General features: G+C 39.0%; 1 protein-coding gene across 2 annotated transcripts in view; it reads left to right on the top strand.

The window, feature by feature from the left end:
• TMEFF1 (transmembrane protein with EGF like and two follistatin like domains 1) overlaps positions 1 to 25201 on the top strand; it is a 113869-nt gene that overhangs the window by 72249 nt on the left and 16419 nt on the right. For both annotated transcript variants that reach the window (XR_004033458.1, XM_030828536.1), the window contains exons 8-9: positions 10412 to 10535; positions 22025 to 22183. Coding sequence is in view for 1 of the 2 variants with exons in the window: in XM_030828536.1 (XP_030684396.1) it covers positions 10412 to 10535; positions 22025 to 22183 (283 nt within the window). In the remaining variant the exon portion in view is untranslated. The remainder of the gene's footprint in view (positions 1 to 10411; positions 10536 to 22024; positions 22184 to 25201) is intronic.

The following is a 25201-nucleotide window of genomic DNA, read 5'->3' as shown; positions in this document are numbered from 1 at the left end:
TATTTTGTTTGATTCTTATAACTGTTCTGATAGGTAAGGACCAATGGGAAGATTGAGGATCAATGAGGTTGTATCTGGTTAACTGAAACAGGTCTATATCTTTGGCCTTCTACGCCAGAACCTCTATATAATTGCTGAATCACAAGTGCATCATCTATCCATTTGTTTGGTTATACCATTAAAAGATATGTGATCTATCTTTTATACCTAACTTCTAAACAATATGTAAAATGGGAGAGATAATAGTACCTGCTTCATAGAGTTTCATAAAAACTAAATGAGATAATACATATTAAGTACTTCGAACAGTGTCAGATATACTTGTAAGTGTTCAACAAATGATAGCTGTTATCATTGAGTAATTTGTTACTTCTCTTACTTGAATCATATCAAACCTGAGTTAGTTATAACCCATGAGCTCCTGAAATATGTCTCCTATGTTGAAACAAAATGCTGTATTTAAAACAGAAAATTTCCTGTATTCTCGTAGGAGACAAAATAGGTCAGCTTCAGTTTTATTCACTATATTGATAGTACTTGACTAGAATAGGAAGGCCGTTTTTCAGTATTTGGAAGCTTATACTTAGGGCAGTTTGGGGAATTGTGTGTTCCGAAGCACTTGTGTGCCATTGATAATGGATAATTTAGAGCCTAGGCCACTTTTGAGATACTGAAAATCTTTTACACATAAGAATTGATCTCTAATTTAAATGAAATTATCATAGTTAGTAGATATAATTTATTATGTACCTAATTTATACTGGTCATTTTATTGTTTGTAGTTAGAAAGATATCTAAAATATATGCATCTTTAAAGATCTTGTGATATAGTAAATGCAGATAACCAACTTCTAACAAAGTGGAAATTGATTATTGCTATAAGTGTAGTACAGTTTAAAAGTGCAATGGGAATTCAGAAAAGTCGAGATTAATCTTTGGTGGGGAACAGTGAGAGTGTGAAATGTCATGGAAGAAGTGGAACTTGAGTGAACCATGAAGGATGAACAGGAGTCAGAAGGATATCTAAGGAGGATAGGAGAGCATGAGCATAGATACGCACACAACGTTATGACAGGATGTGTCGTAGAAAGGTAAGGAATCCTTTGGGCTGGAGAATAGGAAGCTTAAGAGGTAGAAGTAGAAGGCAAGGCTAGAAAGATAGCTTGGGGCCAGATTGTGTAGAGTGTTGAATGCTATGCTACTCTAGGGAATTTAGACTTTATTTGTGGGCAGTGGGGAATCATTAATATATTTGAAAAAAGCAAGGCTACAAAGTTAACCATTTGAAAGAATGATACCTGGCAGGAATATTGTGCATATTGTATATGTTGGAATGGAGGCAGGGATATCAGTTAGGTAAAGTCAAAAAGAATAGACATCTTCTTAGATATGAGAGATAGAGAGTTAAAAATGACTTAAGACTTCAAGCTCAGATGACTTAGATGATGAATTCTGTTCACAGAACTAAGGATATTAGGTAGGTAAAGGTGTTTGGAATAAAGTAAGGGAGGAGTTGATGGTGGAGATGATTGATTGTATTTTAGAGTTTGAGGTGCTTGTGGAACTCATCCAGGTCACTTTGTTCAGTATAAATTTGTGAGTCAGTCTTTGGATATAGAGGTGATAACTGAAGCCACAAGACTGAGTGAGAGAGAGTATTGTCTGTTATAGTAGCTACTGGCCACATGTAGCTATTTAAATTTAAATTAAAATGAAATCAGCTTGGACAACATGGTGAGACCTTGTCTCTAAGCAAGATTAACCTGTGATGGTGGTATGCAATGTGGTCCCAGCTGCTCGGGAGGCTGACGTGGGAGGATGGCTAGAGCCCAGGAGGTTGAGGCTGCAGTGAACTGAGATCGCACCACTACACTTAAGCCTGGGCGACAAAGCAAGACGCTGTTTTGAAAAAAAAAAAATTAAAAGCGTACTAGCCCTATTTCAGATGTTCAATAGCCAGATATGACCAGTGACTACCATATGGGACAGCACAGATATAGAACATTTTCAGAGTTGAAGAAAGTTCTGTTGGATGCACTATTATTTAGAAAGGAGAGAAGGCCCAACTTTGGATGAAGCAGAAAGGACTGAGAGGAAGAAAATCAAGAAGAGTACACAGAAGCTACGAGGGAAAGGATGCCCAGTAGCTTAAAAAACTACAGAAAGGTATGAGAAGACAAGGACTAAACTATGCTTGAATTTGAAGACAAGGGGATCACTGACAATCTTGGACCAAGTTTCTTCCACGAAGGATGAAAGATGAAACCCAAATTGTAGAAGTGTTCTCATAGGAAATAGAGGTTAAAAGGTAACTCTGTTTTTATTGTTTATTTATTTATTTTTACCTCATTTGCTTTTATTTATTTATTTTTTTGTTCTCACAGCATTTATAGGAGGCCCTTAGTAAATATCCACGTCTGCAACACACAGCCAAGATTGGGTAGGTAAGGCAGTGATCTGGGGATGGAGGCTACAAAATGAAAAGCAGGAACACAGCACCAGCAAGAAGCTGGAAAGATTGGAAGATAGTGCTCAGTAAGAAATGTCTTTTAAAACTCAGCTCTTAGAGAAGAGTGTTTGTGAAATGGAGCATTTGTATGTCTAGAATAGCTGCTGAATTAGAGCTTTTCTTGGGCTGTTGGAAAACTTGTGGTAAATATTGAAATTGGAGTGTTAGAAGCTCTGTTGTAGATGTTGAAGTCATAAAGGATATGATTGAGCATGAGTTGTATAGGAGATGGGTATGTGACATTTAGAAAACATATATCTATGATATATAAACAGAATAGTATAATAAACCTCATATACCCAGTGCCCACCTTCAACAGTTGTCAGCATTGTCATTCTTTGTCTGTATACTTCCACCCATGTGATTATCATTATTTTCATTTTATGGTTTTTAAAGGTGTAATTTATAGCACTGAAATGCACAAATCTTGACCAATGAATATACTTCACATATACCACATCTTATAATCGATACCCTTTCCACCTGCACAGGAAGTTTCTTTGTGGTATATGACATTTTAATGTGACCACTTTGATTCAAAGATATGCTCATACAGCCTATAATCTAACTATACCACCCTTTTTATTATTATGAAGACATTCTCACTTTGTTCCTGAGCTCCACCTTGTCCCAACCCCCACCCCATCTTTGGTCTCATCCTTGAGCCTCATTAGTCTCTCCTCCTGCTGCTGGCCAGGGATACCTCAGATAGCGAGATATTGATATCATTTCCATTACTGGTGACTGTTTAGATATTTCAGTCCAGCTCTTTTGATATGTCCTTTTAAAAACTATTTTGACAGATATGCCTCATCAAAAGGAAAGACTGTGAGCCAAGTGCTAAGATCAATGAAGGAAATCAGAGAATGTCATGGAGCTTGGTGGAGAGTCATGCAGAGGATGATTAGCAGGCTCCTAAGAGAGGAAGGTGCTGGGGAGCTGAGAGTGGAATGCTGGGCTGGAAGTGACAGTGGCGAGCACATCAGGGGAAAAGGGAAGGAAGGGAATCTAGGAAGTAATGTGGTCTTGGTACATCAGGAAGATGAAAGGAGTGTTGTCTAAGGGAGTAGTTGAGGTAGATGAACTTATTCATGTTAGAAAAGGTGTTTCTCTGGGCACAGTGGGCAAGCTAGGAAAGGAGGAATCAGGGCTGGTGTGGAGAACAATGGGGTTTAGAATTGGGAGAGGGGGAGGCATTGGAGTGTGGGTAGGAGTTTGTATAGTGGAAGATAATTCCTTAATGGAGTCCAAGCAGACTGTGGTTAGGGAAGGATGTGTGGAGGGATATGTTAGTGATGAAGGCTGGGGGGTGCAGGGTAGTATAGGGGAAGCAAGACAGAATATTTTGAATTTTTTAACTGTAGAGATTTATAGAAATAATGAGCCCTAGGGTTACTGATGCAGTGTTGATATAGTCGTGGCCTCAGCGGTTTTACCTTCCAGGTACATATCTCCATTGCTAATAGCAACTCCCCATGCTTTATTTTGGTTGTACACTGTTGGACCAGGACAGCTAGCCAGTGGAACAAGCCTTTGCAGATAAGCCATCTGGTACTGGGCTTTTTCATAACATCATCCCTTAGAACCACAACTATCCTTTGTATTTGAAAACACTGCAGCTGGTGGTGGATTTGTTTCTGAATGCCTCTGTGGGTGAAAGGATCCATTTGGTGACCAAGTATACTTTTTGTATTGTACACACACACACACACACACACACACATTGTTCAGAGACTAGCAGTTGCAGTTGTTGTTCTTGGAGCCTGTCACCACTTGGCTAAGGGCTTGTTTAGGCAGGATCATTCTGTACTCACTTCTTACTGTGTGCAGGTGACATCTCTGCTGTTGTTTCTGAAACCATGTCATGTTACATCTTTTGAGCCTTTTTATCTTTCCTTTTTGAAGTTGGCTAATTTACTTGACCTGGAGAGCAGGTGCTTGGCCATTCTGCTTTTTATCTGTTTCCTACACATCTCCTAGGATAGCTTGGAGAAATAATACTGTAATGGCTAAGAGCCTGCCCTCTGGAGTCAGACTTGGTCTATGCCTAATAGCTGTGTGTCTTGATTTCTCTGAGCCTCAAAGATCACATCTGTAATTAGGGACAGTAATATCTACTACCTAAGTTCACTATGAATATTAAACACTGTGTTACTGAGTTCATTATCAGTGTTATTATGGTTATTTTTAATACTTTTGTTTCCTAGTTTCATGTTCAGTAACCTGGCTGTGCTCAACAGTCTCACCATTGGTGAGTTAGTTATCTGTCTTGCTCTTTAATGTTATGGTTCGTAAGTGACATCAGTAGGATATTCTTTCATTTAATAGTTATTAATTGAGCACCCTACTATGTGCCAGGTGCTTTCACATATTTATGTTATTTAGTCCTCATAACAACCAAGTTTATCCTCATTTTGCAGATGAACAAGCTGAAACTGCAGGAGTTTTGCGCATATAGAATGGCAGAACAGCGACTGGAATTCAGACTTTGTGACCCTAAGTGCTGCTCCTTCCCTTTGTACCATGATTCTAGAATTCTTTTCTACTTCCTTGCTTTCTTAATTACCTTCAGATATTTAATCCCCTCTGAGCTATTACTTTGGTGAACGTTAACACTTGTTCTCGAGCCTGGATCTTTTTTCAAGCACTGGTTTCACATATTCAGTTGCCTGGTGGGTCCTTGTCCTTATTTGTTTGTTTTGCCATTGCTTCAAACTTCTGGAACTACCATAGTGCCTGGAACATAACAGATGCTTAAAAAATACTCTTTGAATGACTGGAGATCTAAACTTGACCTCAGCTTACTACATTCTCTCTACGGAACCCCCATCATTAGGCTCACATTTGGAGTCATTTTTATATAATTCTGGATTACAAGCATCTTCAATAAAGAGGACAGTTTTGTTCTACTAAACTCTTAAATGTACGGGGTTAGTGCTGGGTACCACTCTTCAAGATAGTTGTAAATTGTTTGAATAGGGGTGGGACTGGGGAAATCTGAGCTTAAAAATAAAAGATTGGTTAATAGAGGGGAGAGGGTAAACAGATGTGGGGAAGTCTATACCAAGTTGAAGCGAGGTTTCATTCAAGATAAAGAAAATCTGATGGTATTAGAATAAACTGTATTATGAGTTCTGGAAGTGTTCAAGTAGACATAGGCTCTGAGGGTTATAAAACTAAAGAGATTCCTTTATCAAACCAGATGGCCTCCAAGGACCCTTCCAGATCTGAGTTTCTGAGCTCATTCACTTTCCAAAACATCTTCAAACCATTTTTATTTTTTCTGTGTGTCTAGTATCTACTCCTACTGCTGAGATTTAGCTTAGCTTTTTGTTGCCACAAGTTTGGATTATGTACTAACCTTCTTTATTTTTTTGAGACACAGTCTTGCTCTGTCATCTAGGCTGGAGTGCAGTGGTGCGATCTCAGCTCACTGCAACCTTCCACCTCCTGGGTTCAAGCGATTCTTGTGCCTCAGCCTCCCGAGTAGCTTGGCTTACAGGTGTGCACCACCATTCCCAGTTAATGGATTATGTACTAACCTTTTAATTGGTTACCTGATATATATATATAGTCTTCCTAGTTCCCCTGCCCCATTATCTTGTATGCTGGTATCCAATTAATTATTTTAATATCTTTATTGAGATGCCATTTGCATGCCATTAAGTTCACCTGTTTAAAGTGTGCAATTCAATGGTTTTTAGTATATTTACAGAGTTGTAAAAGTGTTATCATAATCTAATTTTAGAACATTTTCTGCACCCCTAAAAGAACCTCCACACCCATTATTAGTCAGTCACTCCCCATTCGCTTAACCGCCAGCTCTAGGCAACTATTCTCAACTAATTTTCATGTAAAACCCGGCTTTCCTTGTGCTGCTCTTCAAAAGGCCTTTAGTGTCTCCCTTGTCCATATGATGAAGAAAACATGTCTCACCTAGAATTCAAATTTTTCCATAATCTAGTTTCAGCCACCTTTTCCAACTTTGACATATACCGTTCCCCAGTCTGAATGTATCACTCTACCTAGGTTGCTACTGTTTATTCTTCAGAATGCCATGGGCATTATACCTTCCCTTTGGTTTCCACCATTCCTCTGTCTAAATCTATTTATGCTTTGAGTCTTAACTTGAGTCCTACCCTATCAATAAATCTTTTAGCCCACAGTGAGTTCTCCTTTCAATTTGAACTTCCATAGCACCCAGTGTTATAAAACCATCTTTTGTCGTTTAATTGTAAACTGCCACATGGGACCCCTTCCCCTGGTGTTATTCAGCTTTTCATGTGTATATGCTGATTTTCTAAATTGACTATAAGCTTTTTGAGGGCAAGGACCATGCATTTTTTTTTTCTAAAATATCCTCTGTAGCTTAGCTGAGCATGTAGCTATGCCCAGAAATAGTATGCACGTTTAATGGGATGAATAAAGTTGGCATTGCGCAGAATATTAGACTCTGTGAATTTGGACGTTGGCACAGGTTTCAAAGCCTTATTAGACATGTTCATGTTTTATATAGCTTCACTTTGCCTACAGCTTGATACCACATTCTTTCATTAATTCATTCAGTATATGTTTATTGGTGCCATACTTTTTCTATTAATTTCCCAAAACCTTGTTTTTAATTTGGTTAACTTTCTCTGACCGCTTTCACCTAGCTGAGTTCTCTGATAGCTTTCAGCTCTGCATTATTCTTGAAATTCCTTGCTGTTTAAAGAACTTCCTTATGGTAGATTAGTACATTACCACAGCCTCTACAGACCTGCACAGTCCTATTACTAGGACTTTATCCTTATAGGACTTTATTGTCATAGGTTGGTGCACAACGTTATTCTCTATAGTCCCATTGTTATACCCTTTCATGACCATGTTCTGAGAAATGCTATGGGAGATGACCACTTTCCTCAGTTCACTTATGGCCTGATTAGGAATGTAGAGTGACATTTTTAGTTTGAAACTGTAGCAAGAAAAGTATATTTGATTTCAGTTATTTGGCTTCTGATAAACTATTTCTCACCAAAGCTAAATTACTTTAGGAAAGTCTTCTGCTTGGATCACAAGTATTAATAAATTAAAGATGTGATAATTAAGTTTTGACCTCTGTTAGGAAACACAGGATAGGACTACTGCAGACAGTCCAGTTCACTAAGGAATTCAAGATGGAAACCTTTATTGGATAATAATTTTGTCAATGGAAAACAACAAAGATACAATTTATAACTGTTTCTTTCTCCCTTTACCAGGAGAAAATTAGAATTTATTCATTTAACAAACATTTGTTGAGCACAGAACAATACTTGGTAATACTTATTTATTAAGTACTTACTGTTTGCCAGGAATTTTTCTAAGTTCTGTACACACTTACATACTTAATACACTAAATATATTATCTCATTTAGGCCTCAAAACAACCCTACAAGAAGTAGACATCACTGTCATCTTCATTTCTCAGATTTAGAAACTGAGGGCCAGAAATAGTTAAGTAACTGCCTTTGGGTCACACAGCTAGAGAGCGTTGTAACCAGGATTCAAACCTAGGCAGTCTGACTCTAGAGCTGTGTTCTTAGCCATTATATTTACTACATTCTAAATGTTAGGAGTTATACAGAAACGAATAACACAAGCAGCTAGATTATTAAGGAGCTCACAGTCTTATGGTAGAGGCTGACTTTAAAAACCCAAATAGCAATAAAACAGGCAGTATTGTGAGTGTTATAATAGAGGAGTAAGTGCTCAGGATCATAGCAGCCCAAAAGAGGGCTTGATTTCTTTTGCCATGGCAGAATTATAGTCTGGGAGCTGGAGGAGACCTTATAAGCCCTTTGACGACAGGATATGTTTTCATTTTTGTATTCCCAGCACCTAGCAGAGTACCCAGCATATACAAGGTGATCAGTAGATGATAAATTAGTAATCTGTTTTGCACTTTCCATTATGATAGCTACTAGGCTTGTGTGGCTATTGAGCACTTGAAATGTGGCTAGTCAGAATTTAGATCTTTTGTGGGTGTAAAATATCAGAATTTGGAGACTTATTTTAAAAAGTAAAAAATCTCAATTTTTATATTGGTAGTATGTGAAAATGATATTTATTGGTATATTGGATTAAAATATATGATTAAAATTAATTTACTTGTTTCTATTTACTTTTTAAAATCTGGGCTGCTAGAAAATATGAAATTACCTATGTGTGTTGTACTATACCTATGTTGGGTAGTGCTGGTCTCATTCAGTTCCCTCAGAGAGAAGAAGTGATTTGAATGAGGTCACAAAGCAGTAAAGACATTTTTTAAATTGAGAATTTATATGTTAGGTTCCCTGACTTTTAGATCTGTTCTCTTTCTAGGCATAAATTAAATTAGCACAATGTAAATATATACACTTTGAGGAAAAATAGTATCACTTTGGTCTGATTTCTCTCTGCTTTAGTTCCACTATCACTGACCTTAATAATCATTAAGGTTTTTTTCTGTCTATATGTAAATTTTGATCCTCAGAAAATCTGCAGTTTTGGTTCTCAGGGTTTTTTTACACTTGGCACCTCTATTCTCACTTCTCCCTTGATCTTCCTCTTGATCTTCCCCATACACATACATATAACTCACTATTTCATTCCTTTTTAATTTGTTTCCATTAACATTAAAAATTTTATTAATACCTTTTATTTGTATTTTGGGGAGATAGGCCCTGTGATGTTACATGATGTGCTATATAAATAGCTGGTTGTTTTGGTGGTATTGTACATGCATTTGTTATCTCCTTTAGTCCTCTCAAAACTGCATGAAGTATAGGTCCTATTATTCTGAATTTATAGTTATGAAGTCTCAGGTTTAAGAGGGTAGTATGCTGCAGGTACGGCTGTAGTGCACATAATCTGTTAGCTAGAACTGTGTAAGACAGAAATGGCAGGAAGCCTGGGGATTTTTCCTGCACATGGACAGGCCTGTAAATATTGTGGAATTCTGGGTCCTTCGAGCTTAGGATTAATGTATTGGTGATTATACCAAAAAAAGTACAAAAATCCATTCCCAAATTTATTTGTGTATGTGTGTGTGCATATGTGAGTGTGTGATGTATATACAGAGAATGAATGAGTGAATGAATCTGATTTTGAAGACCAAGTTCCTATGTTTTCATCTTTCCTGACCCGTTCCATCTCTCCTTCCTGACTCTCTTCATTTTCTTCACTTCAGTTCAGTTCAAATCAGTATACTTAAGTCTGAGCAGATGTTCATCAACATGTTGACAGTGTTTTATTTTTGAAGAGCGAGATCGCAGGTTATTTTGAATTTCTTTTTTAACCTTTATATTACTTGAATTTTAAAAATAATGACCATATACTAAGAAAAACTATATGAAAAGAGCAGCAAAGCTATTTTCACTTGGGAAAAAAATCAATATGCTTGATAATTTTCATTCCAAAAATAAACCTTTAACCCTAAAATTTCAGAATCCCTTAATTTGCTCTGTCATTCGGTGTCCTTTGGCCTCAATTTCATAGCCCTCAAATAAATGATTAAGTTCATTCCCCAAAAGCCAATTCTGTATACACCATCTGTCTGTCACAGAGGTGAACTTTCTTCTAGAACATTTATTTCTTTAGCAAAGGTGTTTAGTTTTCTTTGCCAGATTGTTTTTAAACAACAGTAACTCCTAGCGGTCACATTCTGCAAATATTTTTAAATGCTTTGAATCTAAACAGTTTACCTGCTGTGTGTATGGCATAATAGGAATTAGAAGAGACCCCTGGATCTTATCTAACCCCTTATCTGATAAATTTTCTTTTCAAATTGCCAGTAGGTGGTTGACAGCGGGTGAATTCATTTGCTGTTTCAGAACATTTGAAAAGTCCTTATTTTTCAGCTTGTGTTTCATTGTTGAACGATCTGGTTTATGTTCTTTTAAGATGCTAGTGATCAAAGAGAAGATGTTTATATTGGAAACCACATGCCTTGCCCTGAAAACCTCAATGGTTACTGCATCCATGGAAAATGTGAATTCATCTATTCTACTCAGAAGGCTTCTTGTAGGTAAGTCAGTGCTTCCGGATCAGTGGTGAGCATTTTTTTTCATCAATGGTTGTTGCTCTACAGAAGGGAATGAAATGTAGACTAAATATTACCAAAAAGTAGTGTTTATTTGCAGTAGACAAGTAAAAAACAAATCAGCAGCATCATTTGGAAAAAAAAACTGGCAAGTAATATGCAGAAAACAAAAATCAATTTTTTTTTTCAGGGCTTTGAGATTATGGGCTTAACATTTTAAATATAATACTATACATTTTTAATATAAAAAATAAATGTACCACATTCCAACACTATTTTGGTTTTTAGGCAATCTGTCACAAGGTGGTTGAGGGACTAAAGACTGTATTAAGAACAGAGAACATGTAACTCAAATAAAATATGTGCTAAAATAGATTTCTAAAAATAAGGGGATGGGGACGAAGAACCAGGTGTGAATTGAGAGATGAAAATGGAAAGGGCGTAAATCCTCAAATCCCTGATTCCAGAGAGGTTATGTAACTTGTTCAAGGTCAACAGCAAGTTAGAAATAGAGCTGGGAAAAAACTAAGTCTCAGACTTTCTGATACCCTACCTGATGATCTTAGTGTTTTTTGCTGCTCTTGCCTGTCTGTGGATACACCTTTTTGCTGCTGCTGCTAGGAGCTCATCATCTGCTTGACGTTGGTCTAGTTAGCCAGGTGATGTTTCTGTAGACAAGGGGACATTGCTGTCATTTTGCCCACCCTTGCCTCCTGGAGTTTGACCAGATCCTTTTTTTCCTTTCTTAGTCAAAACATCAAAACGTGGAGAAATACTATACTCTTTTGTTCGGTCCACCTAGAAGCCAGTGAATCTTTCTTTCCAAAAAAATAAGAGGAAGCAATTGGAAATCCAGTCTCTTGGGTCCTTCTACTTCTTTAGCTCCCTGCTCCTGATTTTTTTCCCCTGCCTTTCTCCTGCTTAAAAAACAAGAAACAAAACACTGTAAACTGTTAATGGTTGAATAGTTGTTTGTTAAGACATTTGCTTTTTCCTGATTGAAAGTTCTCCTTGTCTTTGAAGGAGCTAGCCTTCTCTTCTTTTTTTTTTGTGAACATTTAAAAAATCCAGCTGTACGAATGGTAACAGGCCAGGTTTTTGTTTTGTTTTTTGTTTGTTTGTTTGTTTTTTTGAGACAGTCTTGCTCTGTCGCCCAGACTGGAGTGCAGTGGTGCGATCTTGGCTCACTGCAACCTTGGCTTCCCAGGTTCAAGCGATTCTCCTGCCTCAGCCTCCTGAGTAGCTGGGACTGCAGGCACGTGCCACCATGCTTGGCTAATTTTTTGTTTTTTTGAGATGGAGTCTCGCTCTGTCACCAGGCTGGAATGCAGTGGTGCAATCTCAGCTCACTGCAACCTCCGCCTCCTGGGTTCAAGTGATTCTTCTGCCTCAGCCTCCTGAGTAGCTGGCACTACAGGCATACGCCACCATGCCCAGCTAATTTTTGTATTTTTAGTAGAGACGGGGTTTCACTGTGTTGGCCAGGATGGTCTGGATCTCTTGACCTCATAATCCACCTGCCTTGGCCTCCCAAAGTGCTGGGATTACAGGTGTGAGCCACCGTGCCCAGCCTAATTTTTTGCATTTTTAGTAGAGACAGGGTTTTGCTGTATTGCCCAGGCTGGTCTTGAACTCCTTAGCTCATTAAATCTGCCTGCCTCAGACTCCCAGAGTGCTAGGATTACAGGTGTGAGCCACTGCTCCTGGCCCAGGCCAGTTTAAAAACTAAATCTTATAGTGGGCTCTTCATGTTTGTCCTACAGTGGCATGGATAGCTTGATAGAAGTTTGGATCTTGTCCTCTTAGGATGGTGCGTCTTTCAAGATACTTAAATGAAGGATGAGAGAGAGGATCATGTTCTGGTAATGATGTGATACCAGGTCATTTTCTAGTATTTTGCTAACTGAAAGTAAGAGGATTGAATGGTGTACAGGTTAAAGGCTTTGAAATTGGATACACTGACTTGGCCAATTATTGGCTGTGTGTTCTTTGGAAGTTACGTAAAGTATCTAAGACTCATTTTCATCTTTCTTAAAGTAGAATAGTAATAGTACCTATCTCATGTTGTTAAAATTAAGTGAGATAATATATGTAAAGTGCTTAGCCTGATACCTGGTATGTAGTATGTACTTAGTGAATAGCAGGTGATATTATTAGACTCTAAGCCTATTAGTCAGGGGCTCTTTGTTTTGTTAACCACTATTTTCCCTGTGCCTAGTATAGGACCTAGCCCAGTAGGTACTCAGTAAATATTTTTTGAACGACATGTGATGATGATAAATTTTTAAGAGGAGTATCTTAAATGCTAAAGAATCCCTTTTCTGCACAATTATAACTCCTTAAAAGCAGTTGATCTTTTTCTTTTGTCTGAGTCTGTGCAGTGTCTATAGGAATCAGGCCATGATATCATGTGCACTTCTGCTAGTAGGTAGGTGTGTTTGCATAGCAGTAAACAGGCAAGGATAAATAGCTTTTAGCCACGGTCCTATTGTTAGGTTAAAATCTTCTAGCATTATGGTACCATTGATTTTTTGTTTTGTTTTTGTTTTTGTTTTTGTTTTTGTTTTGAGATGGAGTCTTGATCTGTCACCTAGGCTGGAGTGCAGTGGCGCAATCTCGGCTCACTGCAACCTCCACCTCCCAGGTTCAAGCGATTCTCCTGCCCCAGCCTCCCAAGTAGCTGGGATTACAGGCGTGTGCCACCATGCCTGGCTAATTTTTCTATTTTTAGTAGAGACAGGGTTTTGCCATGTTGGCCAGGCTAGTCTCGAACGCCTGACCTCAGGTGATCCACCTGCCTCAGCCTCCCAAAGTGTTGGGATTACAGGCGTGAGCCACTGCACCTGGCCTGATTTGTTTTTTGATTGATTGATTGGTTGATTGACTTATTAATGCCAAATTCTCTCTGATATTGGGGTGTCAAATTCAACTATGACGGAGATCCAGGGATCTTGCCTTTAAAAAGCATACAACCTGGTGGAAGAGACTGACAAATAAGTAATTATAATATGGAAAATACTATCATACACAGATATACATGAGGCGATTTGGGACTTCAGAAAAGGCACGTCAGCCTGAAGATGGGTGGGGGACATTGTTGGAGGAAGGGTCAGGTCTTACAGGAACATTTGGGCCATCCCAGGAGCTTGGCTTTTATTTTAAAGGCAGCGAGACACCATTAGAGGAATTTAAGTAGCAATGATGTGATCAAATCTGAAAGCCACTCTGGTGACATTGTGGAAAGTAGATTAGAAAATTTAGGAGACTTAGTAAGAAGTAAGGGCCTGAATTAAGTATAAAGGAGTTGTGAGGCTGAGAAAATAAATGGATTGCAGAGAGATCATTAGGTGGTTGAACTCACAGATGTCGGTGACCGACCTGTTAGGTTGGATATGAGCACGAGAACCTGGGGGTTGGTGGAGGTTAGTGGGATGAAGAGTCAAGAGAGTCTCCTGGGTTTCTGGCTAATACAAGATTGAGCGGGAAATGCATTGGGAAGAGGGAGAAGGTTTGAGGGGAAATGGTATATTCAGTTTGACGTGCTTGGTCTAAGATGCCTGTGGGATATCCGCTTACAGATGTCTAGTGGGCTGCTGGATATATTTTAGTTTTGGAACTGATGGGAGAGATGTGATTGAAGACATACATTTGAGAATCATTCCCTCTCTAGCATATCCATTTTACTTTCTACCTAGCAATTCTTCTGTCCCACTAGCCCTTCCATTTATTGATCCTATCACCTTTTCAGTGTCCCTCCCTGGATATTCTCTTCCCCTCGTTAGTGTAAATTCCATGGCCAGTCATTGTAGTTCCCTTTGCATTTGAATCCCACATTCCTCTATTGCTTCATCATACTCACTTGCCAAAACTGTAGTCCTGGTTCCTCCCAGCTCTCCACCCACTGTGTACCTATACATGCAGCTGATCATGGCTGTCGGTGAAAAGCACACCACCGGTTAACTTGTCTCACTGACATACCTATCGGTCTCAAGGTGGGCCCTTTATGCTGCCCCGGCAGTCATTCTACACCTGCAGTTTATGCATTCTCCTCCTCTCCTGTAGGATTTCTTTGTACCTTCTCCTCTCTCCTCAGATTAGCAGTACCTCCTCTCTCATCCTCACTCTCACCTATTGATCTTCTTTCCAAGTTCACTGAGAAAATGGAAGCGGTATGAGAACTTGCACACACTTTCACTATCACCTACCAGCAATCCTTTCCCTGTTTCTCTGTATCATAGAACTTGATATCAGTATATCTCATATATATTGATAAACTTTTATTTATTCCATCTTGGAAAAAAACTCCTCATTCTCATTCCCACCAGTTACTGTCTTGTTTGTTTCCTTTCCTTCATAGAACTTGAAAGAGTTGTCTAAAGTCTATCTCCAGTTCCTCACTTCCCATTTCTCTTGAACTCACCCCAACAAACTTTTGTCCCTAACACTCTACTGAGGCTGTTCTCATTTCTAAATTCAGTGGTCAGTACTTAGTCTCAAATTACTTTTGAATGATCAGTGCATTTGACACAGTTAATCACCCCCTCCTGTGTGATATGCATTCTTCACTTGGTGTCAAGAATTATACTGTCTCTTGTTTTTTTCCTACTTCGCTGGACGTTCCAGTTTTCTTGGCTGCTTCCCCCTTTGCTCCCTGACCTCTCAATGTAGTAGTGTACCCGGGTTCAGTCCCAGTCCTCTTCCCTTAGAGATTCTGTCCAGTCTCAAGGCTTTCCATGACATATGCTAATAACTCTTAATTTACATAAATCCCAGACTTCTCTACTGAATTTGAAACTCGTAGATCCATATGCCTCCTTTACATTTCCACATGGATGTCTGACACCTCAATCTCAACAAGACTAAAGCCGATCTCCTGATCTGCTCTCCTTCCCTAAACCTGCCTTACCTGCCACCTTCTTCATCTCAGTTGATTCCAACTCCATCTTTTCAGTTGCTCAGACAAAACACTGTCTGATGTATCTCTGACTTCTCTTTCTTATCCAATCAGCTGGGAATTCTGTTTCAGAATATCTCCAGAATTTGATTACTTCTCACCATTGCCAGTGCTATTCCTAGTGCAGGCCAATGTTTCCCTGGGATTTTTGCAGTAGCCTCCGTGATTGTATTCTACAGTCCATAATCAAAACAGCAGACAGAGTGAGTGCCCCCGCCTTTTTTCTTTTCTTTTTTTTTTTTTTTTTTTTTTTTGAGACAGGGGCTCACTCTGTTGCCCAGGTTGGAGTGCAGTGGTGTTATTTCAGGTCACTGCATCCTCCACCTCCTGGGTTCAAACAATTCTCATGCCTCAGCCTCCTGAATAGCTGGGATTACAGGCGTGCGCCACCACACCCGGCTATTTTTTGTATTTTTAGTAGAGATGGGGTTTCACCACTTTGGCCAGGCTGATTTTTGCATTTTTTTATAGAGACAGTTTTGTCATGTTGCGCAGGCTGGTCTCGAACTCCTGACCTCAGGTGATCCACCCGCCTTGACCTCCCAAAGTGCAGAGTGAACCTTTTAAAATAAAAGTCAGTTCATATCATTCCTCTGCTAAAATCCTTCCAGTGGTTCCTTCATCTCACTAAGTGCAGAAGGCCCTACACAGTTTTGTCTCTTCACCTCTCTGTCTGGCTCTCCTCTACCTCACCCCCTCCTCTCCAGCCACACTTGCTGTTCTTGGGCATGCCATGCATGCGTGGATGCTCCCATCTTAGGGCACTTGCACTGGCTCTTCCTTTGCCTGGTATGCTGTCCTCCAATTGTTTGCATGGCAGACTCCTCACCTCCTTTAAATCTTTTTTTTTTTTTTCTTGAGACGGAGTCTCGCTCTGTTGCCCAGGCTGGAGTGCAGTGGCGCAATCTCGGCTCACTGCAACCTCCGCCTCCCAGGTTGATGCCATTCTCCTGCCTCAGCCTCTCCGAGTAGCTGGGACTACAGGCGCCTGCCACCACGCCTGGCTAATTTTGTTTTGTATTTTTAGTAGAGACGTGGTTTCACTGTGGTCTCGATCTCCTGACCTCGTGATCCGCCTGTCTCGGCCTCCCAAAGTGCTGGGATTACAAGCGTGAGCCACCGTGCCCGGCCTCCTTTAAGTCTTTACTCACGTGTCACTTTCTTAACCTACCCGGATTGCCTTATTTAAAATTGCAACCCTGCCTTCCCGCAACTTTCCTGGCTCATACCTGGTGTTCGCAGTTTCCCTTAACACCCCACACCCCACATCCCCTGTAGTACATATCACCTTCTAACAAAACCATTTAATTCACTTACTTTGTTTATTGACAGTCTTCTCCTGGTAGCTGGTAAGCAGGCCAGGGATCTTTATCTGTTCTGTTCACGGATACATCCCAAATGCTCACCACAGTAGGTGGCACATAGCAGGTGCTCAATAATTGTGGTAAATGGATGTGTGAATGAATTCACACGTGAGACAGTGGGAGTGAATGGGATTGCCTGTGGAAGGTGTTTGGGATGAAAATAGAAAGTGGAGGACTGAATCCCTGGATCTGCCTTTAATCAGTAACAGAAGAAGAAGTAATAACCTAGAAGTTAGTACTCTAGGTATTAGGAGAGTGTATTAGTCTGTTTTCACTGCTAATAAAGACATACCCAAGACTGGGCAATTTACAAAATAAAGGGTTTAATTGGACTTACAGTTCCACGTGGCTGGGGAGGCCTCACAATCATGGGGGAAGGCAAGGAGGAGCAAGTCACATCTTAACCTGGATGGCAGCAGGCAAAGAGAGGGCCTGTGCGGTGAAACTCCAGTTTTTAAAACCATCAGATCTCGTGAGACTCATTTACTGTCACAAGAACAGTGCAGGAAAGGCCTGCCCCCATAATTCAATCACCTCCCACTGGGTTCCTTCCACGACACATGGGAGTTGTGGGAGTTACTATTCAAGATGGGATTGGGATAGGGCACAGCCAAACCATATCAGATAGTATAACCAAAAGTCAGTTGGAGAAAACAATATCCAGGGAGAACTGCAGGGATGATATATGGCCTATTGGTTCTTTTTGATACTCTGATTTTAATCTTTGGCTTAAGCCAAACCATTAGAGAGCTGCATATCTAGGACATTGTTACAGCACCTTATGGAACTGTTTTTATTTTACTGAGCTTTGACCATTGGCCATTAGCCTACCATGAAGGACATTATTTTAAAAATCCCATGAGACTTCATTATATCATTGAATTTACTGCAGCTGTGTTATTGAGGATACTGTTCTTTATGTTAGAAGGTGCCCTCTTTAAATGAGGACCAATGAGATTAAGTTCCCTTAAGTTTCATAACAGTAATAACTGTGCTTCTTTTGAATGACTTGTTTGATTTTATTTTATGGAGATTGTATTTTGTGTCAACTGTCCTCCCTCCCTCCTTCCCTCCCTCTCCCCTCCCCTCCCTCCCCTCCCTCCCTCCCTCCCCTCCCTCCCCTCCCTCCCCTCCCCTCCCCTCCCTCCCCTCCCCTCCCCTCCCTCCCTCCCTCCCTCCCTCCCTCCCTCCTTCCTTCCTTCCTTCCTTCCTTCCTTCCTTCCTTCCTTCCTTCTTTTCTTCCTTCCTCCCTTCCTTCCTTCCTTCTCCATTGGTGTTTAGTATATGCACAGAGTTGTGCAACCATCATCACAATCAATTTTAGTACATCTTCATCTCCTCAAGAGGACACCTCATACCCTTTAGCTTTTACTCCCAGATCTCCTCATGCTCCCTAGCTCTGGGCATCTGCTAATTTATTTTCTATCTCTATAGACTTACCTATTCTGGATAGTTCATGTAAATTGAACCATATAATATGGGGTCTCCTGTGTTTAGCTTTTTTCACTTAGCGTAATATTTTCCAGGTTCATCCATGTCATAACACATATCAGTACTTCCTTCCTTTTTGTGGATGAATACTATTCCATTGTATGGATAACACCACATGTTTTTAATCTACTCATCATCAGTCGATGAAAATTTAGGTTCTTTCCACTTTATGGTTATTATGAAAAATGCTGCTCTGAATGATCATGTGCAAGTTTTTGTGTGAACATGTTTTAATTTCACTTGGGTAAAGCTTAGTGGTAGAATTGCTGGGCCAAATGGTAACCCAGTGTTTAACATTTTGAGGAACTGCCAGACTGTTTTCCAAAGTGGCTGCACCATTTTACATACCCTACAGTACCTTTGACAACACTTGTAATTATCTGACTTTTTGATTTAGGCCATCTTAGTAACTGTAAAAAGTAGCATATATGGTGGCTTTGATTTTTATTTCCATGATGGCTAATGATATTGAACATCTTTTCATGTGCTTATTGGCTATTTGTATATCTTCTCTGGAGAAATGTCAGTACACATCGTTTGCCCTTTTATTTTTTGGCTATTATTGAGTTGTATTAGTTATTTATATAGTCTAGATGTAAGACCCTTATCAGATATATGGAACTTACATTTTTTTTTTCCATTTTGTGGGTTGTCTTTTCACTTTCTTGATAATGTCCTTAAGTACAAAAGATTTTAATTTTGATTTAGTGCTATTTATCTTTTTTGTTGTTGTTGCTTTTGCTTTTTGGTGTCATATCTAAGAAATTGTTGCCTAATCTAAGGTCACAAAGATTTACTCCTATGTTTTATTCTCTTTTAAAAATTAAATTTATTTAAAAATTAACAAAATTATGTATACATATTATGTACAACATGTTTGGAAATATATATACATTGTGAAATGTCCAATCAAGCTGATTAACATATGCATTACCTCACATTGTTACCACTTTTGTGGTGAGAACACTTAAAATCCTCAGCATTTTCCAAGAATACATTGCATTGTTAACTATGGTCATCATGTTGTACACTACATTTCTTGAACTTATTCCTCCCATCTAACTGAAATTTAATATCCCCTGACCAACATGTCCTCAACCACCTCCTACCACACCAGTCCCTGGTAACCACTATTCTACTCTCTACTTCTGTGAGATCAACTTTTTTAGGTTCCACATATGAGTGGGATCACTCAGTATTTGTCTTTTTATGCTTGGCTTATTTCACTTAATGTAATGTTCTGGAGGTTCATCCATGCAAATGATAGGATTTCCTTCTTTTTTATGGCTGAATAGTATTCCATTTTGTATATATACCTCATTATTTTATCCATTTATTTGTTAATGGACACTTAGATTGAATCCATATCTTAGCTATTGTGAATAATGCTGCAATAAACATAGGAATGCAGATATTTCTTCAATATACTGATTTTATTTCCTTTAGTTATATACCCAGTAATGAGATTGCTGGATCATATGGTAGTTTTATTTTTAATTTTTTGAGGAACTTCCATACAGTTTTTCATGATAACTGTATCTTATGATTTTTTCTTCAGAGTTTCATAGTTTTAGCTCTTACATTTAGATCTGTGATCCATTTTGAGGCAATTTTTGTGTATGACACGAGGAAGAGGTCTAGCTTTATCCTTTCGCATGTGGATATCCAGTTAGCACCATTGTTGAAGAGACAATTCTTTTCCCATTGAGTTATCTTAGTACCCTTGTCAAAACCAATTGACCATAGATGTATGGGTTTATTTCTAGGCTCTCAATTCTCTTCCATGATCCATATACCTGCCCACTGCTTGTTTTTTTTTGTTTGCTGGGAAGTGTAGAGCCCAACGTGAAATGTACTGGGAAGTGTCTAGGAACCTCAGGGACTGGATTGGTAGACTTGCAGCACCCCTGCATTTCCCTGTTTCCCTCCTCCCACATTACTTTTTTGTTGTTTTAATGTGTGCTTTGTGATAAGCTGCCTCAAATTCTTAATGAGTTGTGGGACTTTAATAAATACTATTTTTATACTTCAAATGTTTTATTAATGAGTTCTAACTGAAGGCTGGCTAATTTATACATTTCACTGCTGTCAGCTTAAAAATGTAAATTGTCTGTTAAGTGTCTTAAATATTTCTCCCTGTCAAATTATCATCAGCTGATGCAGTTGTCTTTTTATCTACTTTTAATTGGAATTCAGATAATTTCTAAGATTAGCACCTACAGCTTACCTCCTTGACTGCTTGACATTGTTTCTGTCATTAATAACTTATTTTCATCTTCCCCTTGCATCTTACGTGTTATATTTTATACACTGAAAAGTGTCTTGAATATAGTTTGGTGCTATGTTCAGAGAACTGTAAATGTTTATACCTATTTTTTAAATAGTCTAATTTTCAGATACTTAGCCCTAAGGAATAACACTAAATATAGAAAAGTGCATATTCACCAAGATGTTTACCACATTTAATTTATAATTGTGAAAAATTGAAAATAACTGACATGTCTTAGAACTGGGAATAGATATGCTAGCTATATTATAGTCACTGGATGGAGTATTATATTTCTATTTTGAAATTATATGTATCTATTTTGAAAAAAATGCTGAGAGTAGATTTTAAGTGTTCTCACCACAGACATGATAACTATATGAGGTAATGCATATGTTAATTAGCTTGATTTAGCCATTCCACAAGGTCTATACATTTCCAAATACCATGTTGTACATCAGCAGTCCCCAACCTTTTTGTTGCCAGGAACTAGTTTCGTAGAAGACAGTTTTTCCATGGACTGGGGATTGGGGGTGGGGGTGATGGTTTGGGGATGATTCAAGTGCATTACATTTATTGTGCACTTTATTTCTATTATTATTACATGGTAATACTTAATGAAATAATTATACAACTCACCATAATGTAGAATTGGTGGGAGCTCTGAGCTTGTTTTTCCTGCAGTTAGGCAGTCCCATCTGGGGGTGATGGGAGACGGTGACAGATCCTCAGGCATTAGATTCTCATAAGGAGCACTCAACCTAGATCCCTTGTGTGCACAGTTCACAATAGGGTTTGCGCTCCTATGAGAATCTAATGCCAGTGCTGATCTGACAGGAGGCGGAGCTTGGGTGGTAATGTGGGTGATGGGGAGTGGCTGTAAATACAGAGAAGCTTTGCTTACTTGCCCACCACTCACCTCCTGCTGTGTGGCCTGGTTCCTAACAGGCCATGGACCAATATCTGTCCATGGCCTGAGAGTTGGGGAGGATCCCTGTTGTACATGATAAATATACGTAATTTTATTTGTCAATTTTTAAGCAAATTTAATTTAAAAAGTGAAAAAAAGGAGTAAATCTTTGTGGCTTTAGATTAGGCAATAATTTCTTAGATATGACACCAAAAGCAAAAGCAACAATAACAAAAAAGATATATATTAACAATATTCAGCAACTTTAAAATTAATGTGATATAACTTAGGTAAAAGAAGCACCATGTAGGCATATCAAAAAGACAGTAGGGAAATATACAAATGACATTTTTCCCCCAGATGGTAGGAAAGTGCTTGATTTCCTATTCCTGTTTAAATTTTATTACTATTTTGTATTTTTTAATGTAAAAGCTTGGGAATATCAAAATTTGTAATTTTCATAGGAATATATATATTTTTCCTTTTCAGATGTGAATCCGGCTACACTGGACAGCACTGTGAAAAGACAGACTTTAGTATTCTCTATGTAGTGCCAAGTAGGCAAAAGCTCACTCATGTTCTTATTGCAGCAATTATTGGAGCTGTACAGATCGCCATCATAGTAGCAATTGTAATGTGCATAACAAGGTAGGTAATGATGTAAGAAATATCAGCTTTAAATTAGAGGCAGGCAGCTGTTTATTTATAGATGCTTTGAGGCCACCAGTCTATTAGGAAAAATCTTATGATCAGTTCCCTGAGGTTTTCAGTGGTCTCTCCCTATCCTTCTTCTTTAGAATACGAGCAAGGACTAATTCCCAGTCTTACAGGTATATCTGGGCGACAAGCAGAGAGGGAGTGAGAACAGTCAATGAGATAAAGGACTTTAGGGATCTGAGAATTGTATACAGTCTTTGAGCACTGCATTCTGGGAAAATAATGTTAGTAGCAATCTTTTTTTTTTTTTTTAAGAGACAGGGCCTCACTCTGTTGCCCAGGCTGGAGTGCAGTAGCAATTAAAGCTCACTGCAGCCTCGAATTCCTGGGCTCAAGTGGTCCTCCAGAGTAGCTGAGACTATAGGCGTGAACCACCGTGACTGGCTCAGATTTTCTAGAATGATCTGCACAGGCATGGAAGATCCATGCAGAAAATTTTTAAGCCCTGCACAACTGCAAGGTGTTTTATGCCCTAAGAATGTACTTTACTCACAGTTAGTATAGTAAGAAAGGAAGAAATCAGAGGCTGAAGATAGTTTTATTGTGATATCATTGTGTTAGCATTACTTCATTTTCTGGATTGCAGTGATAAGTAATAAGCTTTAAAATTCTCTATTATAAATAAAATCATTTGTCATAAATTAAATGACTTATTTGGAGCGCAGTGGCATAAAATGGGTCTTTTCTAAACTGAGTAGAAATACATAAGTCAGACTGAACTGGACCTGAGAAAAGTCAGAGTAAATACAGCAAGTTCGTGTTGTCTTTGTGCTTCCCAGTCTAATGTCTTTTCTTCCTGCTTACCTCTTTCTTTAAGCTTCAGTTCAGAAGTCTCATAAGCATCATTTCCCACTTCCCTGCATTATTCTGGGCAGAGGGTTGAAGCATATCAAATACAGATATTGGCAGGCCATAATGGATTTGTGGCCCTTCTATCCAAGGTCTGGATAGAAGCCAGACCTTCAGTAGTCTCAGCCATCTGGAGCTGAAATGATAAATCTAGAAATGATAAAAAAAAAAAAGTTCTCCAAGTAACAGATATTTTTCATAACACCTAGGCACTAAAGTCAGTGTGCTTTATTTCACAGAACAGATGATCTGCCATTAGGCAAGACTACTGAATATAAAATTGGACGGTAGATCAAAGTAGGGACATAATCATGTAACAAATAATGATAACAGAAAGAGAAGATAGAGAAAAAACATTTAACAGCAGGACTGGCTGTAGCCATTTAATATAGACTCAGAGGTTAAGTAATTTGCCTGTGGTCATCCGACTAGTAAGTGGAATTGTCTGGATTTGGATTCAGTTTGATTCCCATTAATTCTTCTTTACACTGAAAGGTTCCATGTTGAGTCATCTTGGGAAACATGTTTGCCCAGTATGACCATTGCATGGGAGCAGGGTTCAAACTTGATTTTGTAGCAGTTTAGGGTTTTTGAGCAGGAGAAGGACTTGGTATAAACCATATTTTTCAGACTATTAATGAGTCATCTGAAAAATTCATTGGAGTAGTGAACATGTGAGGTAGGGGGAAGACCATTTAAGTCATTATTAGAGTTAAATAGGAGTGAGGTAATAAATGATTTGGAAGGCAGAAGGAAAATTAAGGTAAAGTAAGGGAAGATGTTTGAGGCCTGGAGATAGTGCCTTTATTTGAGACAGGGTCTCACTCTGTCATTCAGGCTGGAGTGCAGTGGCACGATCTTGGATCCTTGCAACCTCCACCTCCTGGGCTTACCTCAACCTCCCGAGTAGCTTGAGACTACAGGCATGAGCCACCATGCCTGGCTAATTTTTGTGTTTTTTTTTTGTAGAGGCTGGGTTTGGCCATGTTGCCGAGGCTGGTCTTCAACTCCTAGGCTCAAGTGATCCACCTGCCTCGGTCTCGCAAAGTGCTGGGATTGTGCCCAGCCAGATAGTGCCATTTTTAAGAGGATCAAAGGATGTCAGAGTCAATGAGAAACAACTCTGAGTTCAACCCCTTCATTTAGAGAAGTTGGGAAACTGAAGCCCTGAGATAAGAAGTACCTCGGTCTAAGGTCCTAGAGCTAGGAAAGCCCCCTTACAACAGTCTTTTACCCAACTCTGTCTTTCAGTGCTATAATGCTCAACTACTCAATTAAAATTACCTGGCAGGCAGTTTTGAAGTAGGTACCCTCTGGTTTATACTCCAGATCCCTCCTTGTTGCCCTCACAGCCACTTAGACATCACAGTGTATTTCTAACTATGTCACAGTGTCTTTACTGCCCACTGTCTCTACGATTGAAGTAGTCATCTCATTGAATTCATCACAGATTTCTCCTGGAGGCCTGTCTTTTTGTTATGGTATTTCCTCCCCTAGAATGTCTTGCTATCTTGGATTTAGAATATTTATGTACTTGGATTTATTTCCATTGAATTTTAAAGTATCTCTCCCACACAGTCCATTATGAGACAGCTGTTGACATATACCATGGTGGCTGTCACATGGGAGGAATCTTCTTTAAAAGGATGTTCCCACTGATCTGTTTATCAAGACTGCATGAGTCAATTTTTCTTCTTTTCTTCTTGGAATCTCCTTTCATATTTTCAGACTCATAGAGTGACAGATTGTCAGGAACCTTGAACATCACCTTAACTAAACGCCCTGATTTTATAGATTTAAAAACCCTGGCACTAGGAAATTGGAACTTTTCCAAGGTCATGGTGAGTTAGTGACAGTAAAAGAGGGTTGCGTGACCTGTCAGCTAGTTTTCTCATTTATGAAATGGAGATGATTCCAACTCTGTCTACCTCATACTTTTAGAATGAGGATTAGCGAGGTAAAATCATATACAAAATGGAAGTATTGTCAACACTTTTAAGTCAAGGCAAAGCTGTACTCTTTGAAATTGAACAAAATGAGGAGTACTCATTGTTATAAGACTTTCTTTCCATAGGTTGTAAATTTCTTGCTGGCAGAGAT

The sequence above is a fragment of the Nomascus leucogenys genome, chromosome 1a, assembly GCF_006542625.1.
Source record: "Nomascus leucogenys isolate Asia chromosome 1a, Asia_NLE_v1, whole genome shotgun sequence".
Lineage (NCBI taxonomy): Eukaryota > Metazoa > Chordata > Mammalia > Primates > Hylobatidae > Nomascus > Nomascus leucogenys.
Note: the sequence above shows the minus strand (reverse complement) of the source record. Positions and strands in the feature narration are given on the sequence as shown.